Source organism: Alosa pseudoharengus, unplaced genomic scaffold (assembly GCF_046254945.1).
Source record: "Alosa pseudoharengus isolate Yale_2024_CS ecotype anadromous, Long Island Sound unplaced genomic scaffold, YU_APseudo_1.1 YU_APseudo_1.1_scf_14, whole genome shotgun sequence".
Classification (NCBI taxonomy): Eukaryota; Metazoa; Chordata; class Actinopteri; order Clupeiformes; family Clupeidae; genus Alosa; species Alosa pseudoharengus.
The window spans coordinates 15,738,296-15,748,295 of NW_027468609.1; the positions used below are offsets into that span (position 1 = coordinate 15,738,296).

The window sequence follows — 10,000 nt, forward strand, 5'->3', positions numbered from 1 at the left end:
ATCAATCCAAACATTGAGCTAATTACTGTTTCTGAAAGGTGTAGGTTTTTGAACATGCCAACATGAGATTCCATTCCGCAACAATTGAAGGTTCTAAAATTCTGTGTTGAATTCAATGAACCCAGATATTCTTTAGAACGTTCATTTCCCAACATTTCCAAAGGCTCCTTTAAAGGTCCAGTATGGGAAATAATGGAAAATAAACTGTAACCATTCCAAAAATGATCACCATATGTTGTCAGAGAGTGAGGAAACACGATGAATTGAAGTAATGGCTTATTTGACAACATTACTCTAACCCGTGAAACCCCGTAAAACCCACGAAAAAAAATCAGTTACGGGGCGGAATCTCTTGGAATTTTCGTTTATGTTTTGAACGATTAATTCTAGAATAGCGTATTAATAATGGGCTAGCGCGTCCTCCTATTTGGGTTGCCAAATTAGCAAAGGCCAACTGTCAACAGCTGTCAGTTGTAGTCATGAACGCCTACAAGAGGCAGGCAAATTTCCAAAATTAAAACAAGAAACAAATTAAGTGGACATCGGAGGAGCTTCCTGAGATGGTGACGTCTTCGTCAAACTAAGAATATCAAGTCTGACGCAGAGCTGGCCATATTTCTCCACAACAGGTAGGCTAGCCTATGCTAAACTTCATCTGCAATGCTAACTTCAGCTAAATATGTTATGTTGGTTAGAGAGGTATTTTTTGTTTTCACTGTTTCCGTAATGTGTAGCTGGGTCATGGTTGGAGAAACGTTAAAGCAGCTGCAGGTCAACTAACGTTAGCTAAGTCTTCATTACATCTGGCAACCCAGAAGAGGCTCGCGTCTGGTAGTCTTGATAACGTTCACCAGTGTTTTGATTTTTGCCTACAGAACGTTCGTTAACAATCCTACAAATCGCACCTTTAATGGCTTGAACCGTCCCTCCTTCACCCTAGCTTCAAAGCCTTCTCACAGCCTGTCTTAAATATATCTACAAAATAAAGGCCCTTTAAATCCAACAAAATATACCAGTAGGCCTACTGTAGCATGCAGATGTAGTTTGATTTAAACTAAAAATGGGTCCAACACAAACCTTTCTGCGGGTTAATGTATCGGAACTCCCCCTATTACCGTCGATCCCGTATTTCTGCCGTCTTGCGTGTATGTGTCACTTAATATCCATTTCTATACAAACCAAGACGGTGGACTCCTAAAGAAACGCAACCACCCACACCATAGGTGTATCTTAATTAGCTATGTACCAAAAAATGACATTTTACCGTGACTCGAAGAGCTGTAAACAGTGTTGTAAGGCTGCGTGTACACAACCGTTTGGAGCTCCAGTGGAATTTAAATTTCATGACGAGAATTCTCAGTCTAACCATTCATGTGCCGTTGAAACGGCGTAAATAGGCAACCCATCAGGCCAGCACTATAACTCCGAGCGTGGTAAACAAAATCGGATATTTCAGGCAGTAAATGCTCCCGTTAAGAACCAAACCAGATTTTGTTCAAATCTACACACCTATGGCTACTGAAAAATGTAAGGTTCATTTAGCAAATGTTATTTTGCTAAATGAAACTTGGTGGGCATGTAACCCCACATGGATAGCATGGAACCGTCGTTTTTCGTTTTGATCTGTAGCCCCCCCGCTGGACTGGACCCCCGAAAGGAGGGTAGGGCAAACACAGTTCTCTGTGAATATCTTGAGAACTGTAGGGACTAGGATGACCATTTTTTTCCGTATGTTTGCCTCCAGGGGTCATGTTAACCCATTTCATGTACACACATGTGCACAAACAGATACACACACACACACACATACATTCACAGTAATCATATGTATGACACATACTCACACAGTAGACATATGTACGCTTGCACAGGCACATACGCAGGCACACACACAAGCGCACGCACACGCACACGCACACGCACACGCACACACACACACACACACAACATAAACATGAACATGCACACAATTCAAGAATTTCTCAGAATTATGAACAGGCAAGATGGAGGTGGGGTTGTATAAAATGAATTTTACATGTGAAATCTATGAACTAATCATGTTTTGGTACTTGTTGTCTAGCAGATATCAGTGAGAATTGAGTACGTGTGGATAATGCAATTTAGTGAGACAGTTAGAATCATATAGGCCTTTCAGCGTGATTTATTTTTGTGGAAAAAATGTGCTGGACTGGGCGGCGGTCATATTTTGTACCGCTCTGCGGTACATCTAGTTAATGGCGTTTCGAGTCGTGCGGCTCTTCCTCAGACTTAAACAAGATTGCCTTTGACTTTCTTGGATACTGGTGTATTGGGTTCTGCACCCATCCACAATTGGCTGTGTGTGGCCTTGCATCACTTCCTGTGCTGTACAATAGGACAATTGAACACAGTGTTTACACGCCAAATGCAAAGATATGACAAGATAGTATGTCTGTGAGTGTGTCTGTTTGTGCAGCTGTCTGCATGTATGTGTGTGTGCAGTATTTTCCCGTGTGGTGTAGATGTATGGATGGGTTTACACACGTGTCTGTCTTCTGTGGTCTTTCTTGCACACTTACACACACTCTCTGTGACACACACACACACATTTCTGAGAAGAGTGATTGCAATCACCACTGTATTCACCCAGTACCCATTATAGAAAGAAGAATTACCCAGAACTGTGTCCGTTAGATACCACAAGCAGTGTGGCTATCATTCTCTGTGTGTGTGTGTGTGTGTGTGTGTGTGTGTGTCTATTCTCCTCCCATCACGCCTCTCTTTTCTTACCACTTTGCTCTTTAATTATCTTTTCCTTGGAGGGAGGGGTGTGCGATTCACAGGAGAATTGATTGGCCCTTTATTAATCTTGTTCACAATTACACTCACACAATAATGTTAAGTGGCCATTGTGTGTGTGTGTGTGTGCATGCTTAAAAGGGTTTCTGTTTTCAAAAGATGGAAACAATTGCCATTCAGCTTTATTCAGCAGTTTGTTTTTATAATACACCATTATCTGCGTATACTAAGCTAATCATTTAGTTGTTATTGTTGTTTGTCAGAGCTGTTCAGCTTGTAAACACAAACATTTGTCTTTTCAAATTGACCACTCCATCCTCTGAATTATTAGCCCTACTGACCTCAACCACAGCCAACACAAACATGAAAGGAGACAGGCTTTCCCTGAACGGCATGCAGCAATCTCCTACTGAGCTGTCCTTGGATGGAGCGGAATAAACACACATTTATCGGAAGCGCGTGTGTGTGTGTGTTTGTTTGTTTACTGAGTCCTAGTCTGCTCTCGCTCAGGTTTGGTGATATCTCACCAATTATTGTATCCAGGATTTATTTTGTTTTTCAGTTTAACTGGAACACACACACACACACACACAAACACTTAACGTAAATCAGGTTTATAGGCCAAGTATACCTACCGGTATATACTGCATGTATCTCTGCATTTATCCAATCCGTGAATTAGTGAACACACACAGCACACAGTGAGGTAAAGCACACGCTAACCCGGAGCAGTGAGCTGCCTTGCTACAGCGGCGCTTGGGGAGCAGTGAGGGGTTGGGTGCCTTGCTCAAGGGCATTTCAGCCGTGGATGTGAGCATGGGAGAGCAGTGCTCAACCACTTCCCCCGCCCACATTTTTCCTACTGGTCAGGGATCGAACCAGCAACCCTTCGGTTCCAAGCCCAAAGCCCTAACCAGTAGGCCACGGCTGCCCCAACACGTGTCTCATGGCACACTCTTACCCCATGTCATATGGCACACACACATCATGTGTCCTATAACACACACACACACACTTACCTTATGTGTCCTGTAATACATACACTCCCACACACTTACCTCAGGCATCTTCCCTCTCCGTTGGAAATAAAATGTGTGAATGTCCGGATCCTGCTGGGCTCCAACATAAACCACGACCAAACCCCAGCGCATGAATCTTGGTTTAAAAATTCACAATTTTCACGGTATCCCATGTTATTACGCTAAAACTCCATTTTGATGTTGTTATCTGGAGATATACTGTACCCCGGATTCCAAAATCATGTATTAAATGTACTGCAGCATACCCTATACTTCCTCATCACAGATCTAAGTTGCCTGGCACCATGGTGTAGATATCAATGTGAGTATTATCACAGAGCCTCCAGGTCAGATCCAACACTCCTGGATCAGCATCTTTTTTCTGCAACATTAATCTCTCCATCCTGTCTCTATCCCACGACTGCTTTCTAATCCAGCCATCCTCCAGTCTTTACCTTATACAGCAGGGCTCTAATGCCAATCTACTCGAGTGTGTGTGTGTGTGAAACTAATAGCCTCAGGTATTTTCTGATCCGTTAGCAATTTCCATCAGGCATTTCCACGGGAGAATTGAGTGCGACTGACTCACGGCACAGCTTAGATATGACGCCACGCTTCATTTGGCTTCTCATGAAATAACTGAATCGGATAAGAGCTGTGAGCCATAGAGACAGATACACATGCTGCACACACACACACAAGACACACACACGAGCAATTCTCTTCGAATGGATGTCCTCGTGAGTTGCTGCAGGGGGAGGAAATGATGATTCTGACAGCACTGGAGAGCTCCGTAGGTTACTGTGAACTGAAGTGTGCCTCGTCTCGACTCCGTGACTTTTCCCCCTGACTTCCTGCTGAGTGACTGCCGTCTCATCTTAATTCCACCTGCCATTAGAAGAGACAGACTTGGGAGCCTTCACTTCAGAACCTGAAACTGTATGTCAGTCTGAGAGTTAAGACTTCTTTCATCAGCCGATTCCATCAACCCTCGTTTTATCCTCCTATCACCTGTTTGATCCAGCGCAGATTGAACCGGTGTTCTTTTCCATCTGATTGGAAAGACCAACACAATATTTCTGATGAGCGTGAATGTGTGTGTGTATAAAAAGGTAGAGGTTTCCACAGTGTTTAGATAAAAACGGCCACAGTATTTCAATAAAGACTCGTAGATTACACCAGTATTTCAATAAAGACTCATGGAGAACACCAGTGTTTAAATAAAGACTCGTAGAGGCCACTAATATTTAAATAAAGACTCACAAAGAACACGAGTATTTAAAAAGACTCGGAGAACATGAGTATTTAAATAAAGACTCAGAGAACACGAGTATTTAAATAAAGACTCAGAGAACACGAGTATTTAAATAAAGACTCAGAGAACACGAGTATTTAAATAAAGACTCAGAGAACACGAGTATTTAAATAAAGACTCAGAGAACACGTGTTTAAATAAAGACTGACATAGAACACCAGTGTTTAAATAAAGACTCAGAGAACATGAGTATTTAAATAAAGACTCGTAAAGAACACCAGTGTTTAAATAAAGACTCAGAGAACATGAGTATTTAAATAAAGACTCGTAAAGAACACCAGTGTTTAAATAAAGACTCAGAGAACATGAGTATTTAAATAAAGACTCGTAAAGAACACCAGTGTTTAAATAAAGACTCATAGGCCACCAGTCCATCGCTGATCTCTTTATTTGTTTATTTATTGCTGTGCGGCTTTGTGGTTGTTAATTATTGACTGCTTCACAGAGCACACCCTCTGCTAAATAAGGAAGCTCCGTCCTTATTCCTTACACTTCTCCTACCCCTCCTCTCTCTCTCTCCCTCCCTCTTGTTCATTAATCCCTCATTTTTATCTACTCCATTCTTTTCTCCTCTAAGCTCCATAATTGCTCTTCTGCTGCGAATCCTAAAACTCGCCCTCTCTTCTGAAGTGTGTGTGTGTGTGCGTCCATCCATGTATGTGTGTGTGTGTGTTATTGCAGAGGTAAATTCTGGGTAATCTGACAGATAATGGTTTCCCCTCCAATATCAGCTCCGTGGTTTTACAGTCACAATATACTTCATTGATCTAATTTGCCTGTTGCCAATAAAACGGCACATTACGGGGTGAGAACATGGAGCTATGAATCATGGGAAAGTGTGGAATGTGTCATCAGCAGGAAACTCTCCTCACCTAAACGCCAGACTGGGAAGGAGAATTTATGGTGATGGGAAATCGCAAATTTGCAGGACAGACCTCACACACACACACATACAGTACACTCATTCACTCAACTCCAACACAGGTACAGTACACACACACACACACACACAAAAACAGTCATACCCCCCAAACATCCCCACACACACAATCACCCTGTCTCCCTGGGTTTGGTTCCGTGCTTGTCATAGTATCCCACGTCATGTTGTGTAATGTACCTCGGTCTTGGCTGTTGATTGGCCACCTCTCCTGTTTAAGTCTGAAATGATGAAAAGTCTGGTCCAGACAGCGGTGATTGCAATCGCACCATGATTGACCCAGACAGTGGAGAAATCATAGGGGAATTACACACCGTCCTCTGACTCAAAAAGTTATCTTTTTGAGGATGAAAATATGTGTGTGTGTGTGTGTGTGTGTTTGTCTGTGTGTGTATTACTATGCCTCGCTGTTTTTGCCCTCTTGCTTTCCAATTATGTCTTCCTTTTAGCAGTTTGCAGGAGAATTGATTGCTCCTTTATTCAACTTGTTCACAGTTATACAACATATTGTGAGTGTGTCTGTGTGTGTGTATGTGTGTGTGTGTGTGTGTGTGTGTTCATGATAATATTTCAATATTCACTGGGTGTTCTCGCAGCTGTGACACCTCAGTAAACCAATCTGCTCACAGTTAAATAACCTGCCGCAGGTATATCTGACTAATGAATTCTGTTTGACATTTTACACCCAGCAACACCCCCTCCCCCACATCCAAACACACACGCACACACAGAAACACCCACCAACCCACACATACACACACACACACACTCAGAAACACCCACCCACACAAACACATATACACTAGGGGTGTAACGGTACACAGAAGTCACGGTTCGGTTCATACCTCGGTTCGGACATCACGGTTCGGTACGAGTTCGGTACAATGGAGGGAAAAGCAAAACCAAAAATGCAGAAAGCTATTTTTTTTTATTATTGTGCATGTATCAGGCTGTACCACCTAGTGTCATACAGTCTTCCCTGAGCTATCTGCAACAGCCTGAAGTGTGTAAGATGTAGGCTAAACAGTACAATAAGTACCCAGACTCCATCTGTAAGTTGTAAACAAAATAAGACAATCAGCTATAAAACTTAAAATAGGCCTACAGCATCTCTTATTTCTGAAAGTGCAAATTACATAGAATAATGATTTTTAAAAATCCACTTAAGCAAGACCTTCAACATCTGTGTTTAGTTGTATATGGAAGGGTCTACAATTTGCCTCAATATTTTTCAGTGTGTGTACAGTAATAATCTACCCTACTAACTATGAAAATATCACACTATTTTGCCTAAATTGCTCCTTTCATTTCATAAACAGACTACAACTAGAAGTCACATGACTTTGCCCTTCGACGTTAACTCACTGTAGCATGGTTTGTTTATTAGCCTGGTTAGCGTTGACACTTACTGTCTATGCACTTAACACTACCAGCTCCTCATGTGAGAAGTTACAAGTTACCCCAACATAAAGGTAATTACCACGCGATTTACATGGCTTTCTGTCATTACGAAATCATTTAATTTAAGACATAGGTTTTGGCTCTTTTTGTATGTGTATCCAAAGGCTGGTGAAGCGCAGGGGAAGTTTTTTGTTTTTTTTCTCATTTCAGTGATTGGTAGCCTACATTATCTGGGTGATTGCTTCGAATATGTGTAGCATATATTTCCACTCACATACCCAACAACTGCTAAACAACGCCGACACACAGTTTCTTATCCACCACTCTCTCGCCTGTACTACTGTAACTGAAGTTCTCAAACTTGCGAAGAGACCAGCGGATCCTCTAATGTGTGTCGCCACCTTAGTGCTACCAGAGAATGTCTAATAAGGGGCTCTGGTGCTACTATCTCTGACTGACTCGACCAACGACTTGACAAAAAAAACATAGGCGCCAATCAGAGCTTCAGAGCTAAAGCGAGGCTACAGATTAGCGTTAGGTGTCGCTAAAGAACTCCCGTAACTCTCGCTACTTAACAGTAATTGCGCATGACATTAATTAATCCGCACGAGTTTTATGTTTTTTTATACCGTGTATTCTCCGTGTAAATTCATGCACCGAACCGTGACGCCCGTACCGTTTCCGTTCAATACGAATACATGAACCGTTACACCCCTAATATACACACATACCCATACACACGCACATACACACATCCCCCCCCCCACACACACAAACACACAAGCAGACACACACACACACACACACACACACACACACACCACTTCTCTAACACTTTCTGTTGCCTTTTTATCTTCAACCTGCTTGTTTCTCTCGTCTTCTTATCGTCCTCAGTCCGGAGGAGTAGTGTGTGTGTGTATGAGTGGCTCTGCTCGTACCCGTCTCAACCCATCAACAAACCAACATATAAACAACAACAATCATCAAATCTACAAATTAAAACTACAGTCTTCAGTAGGTTACTATCTCTCTGATGTCTACTGCAGTGTAAAGAAAGTGTGTGTGTGCCTTCCCTGCCACTACTTAAAAATCACAGTGTGTGTGTGTGTGTGTGTGTGAGAGTGTGTGTTCATTACTACTGATGATGCAGTACCTCCCTACACACTAAACACACACTACAGCAGCTACAACAGGATCAAATCTAATACCCCATCTCCTCTATACAAAAATACAGCATCTAGTCATTCAATCATATTTCATATTTCTTCTTCATTATTTTCTGTGAACAGTTTCTTTTTCATATAAAAAAATATCTGTCCCATTGGCATTCTCACAGGGTCAGTCTCTGGTTTAGAAATGTCCGAGAACTGGCTCGCTCTCAGGAGAAACCGCAGACGTCGTCTCCAGACCCCCATAAACTGGTTCATCCAGAGAAAACCACATCCCAGGGCCTCCCTTCCAGACCTGGAAGCACTTGAGTCGACTCGGAAACCACAGCGACTTCGGAGAGGAAAATAAAAGATTAGGAAATAAAAAGTAAAGAGATGGAAGACTGCTATTGATGCTGAGCAGTAGCGCACTGGACGGAACTGGACTGAAGGCTCCAGTAGGCCTCAGGTGAAGCCTGGGTCCAGAGTAGAGGCCCTGCCCAGCGCGGTGAGCTGCGGCTGGTCTTCCCTCAGGCGGTGGACTCCAACAGCTCGTCTTCGCTCAGGCTGATGTGGAGGCAGGTGTCGTTAAGCGGCGACGAGAACGGGAGCGTGTGGCCGTAGCTGTGTGGGGTCGCCGGGCGGGGCGGCGTCACGGTAACCGTCTCCGCGGCGAAGGCGACGGGGACCCTGTCCTCGGGGAGGCTGCTGCACGTGCTGGACGCTGACAGGAAGGCGGAGACACGGTCCTCAAACGGGTCCTCTCCTGGCAGCGTCGGTGGAGGCGGCGACACCAGGGACTTCTCCTCCGAGCGCACGCCCGAGTCCTCGCTGGCCGAACACGAGCACGAGAGGGACGCGCTCACCGCGTCGCCATTGGTCAGCGAGTAGAAATCGCCCCCGGGGGAGACGGAGCAGGACGTGGCGTCTGGGAAGGACGAGCTGCAGCACAGGTCAGGGAAGCCGCTCCCATTGGACACGGTGGGTGTGGGTGTGGCCAGGGGCGTGAAAGAGGGTTTAGGGTCCGCCTCTGAACCAGGAGAGAGCGTCCTGATTGAGCGCTTTCGGTTGATTGGCTGGGGAGGGGGATCCAACTTGGGAATGATTTGCTTAAACCTGCGAGAGAGAGACAGAGAGAGAGAGAGAGAGAGAGAGAGAGAGAGAGAGAGAGAGAGAGAGAGAGAGTGATAGAGAGAAAGTTAGAGAGAGAGAGCACAATGAGATGAGTAATGAAAACATGCATGAGCTCTTCAACAGATGCGAAGCCCATGGGATCAGATTACTAGAGCCATAAGCAGCCTTCACACAGATCACACAGTCTCCTGAGCTTCAGCTGCTCACACACACACACACACACACACACACATGAACAGTTCTCTCCGGTTAATTCTCTCAGGCGAAA

General features: G+C 44.0%; 1 protein-coding gene across 1 annotated transcript in view; it reads right to left on the bottom strand.

Annotated features, from left to right (window-relative positions):
• Window positions 1-8,214: 8,214 nt before the first annotated feature.
• Window positions 8,215-10,000, bottom strand: part of LOC143122943 (carboxyl-terminal PDZ ligand of neuronal nitric oxide synthase protein) — a 74,301-nt gene continuing 72,515 nt past the window's right edge. Inside the window, exon 11 of the mRNA XM_076283968.1 lies at window positions 8,215-9,714. Within this exon, the coding sequence (XP_076140083.1) occupies window positions 9,129-9,714 (586 nt within the window). The 3' untranslated portion in view covers window positions 8,215-9,128. The remainder of the gene's footprint in view (window positions 9,715-10,000) is intronic.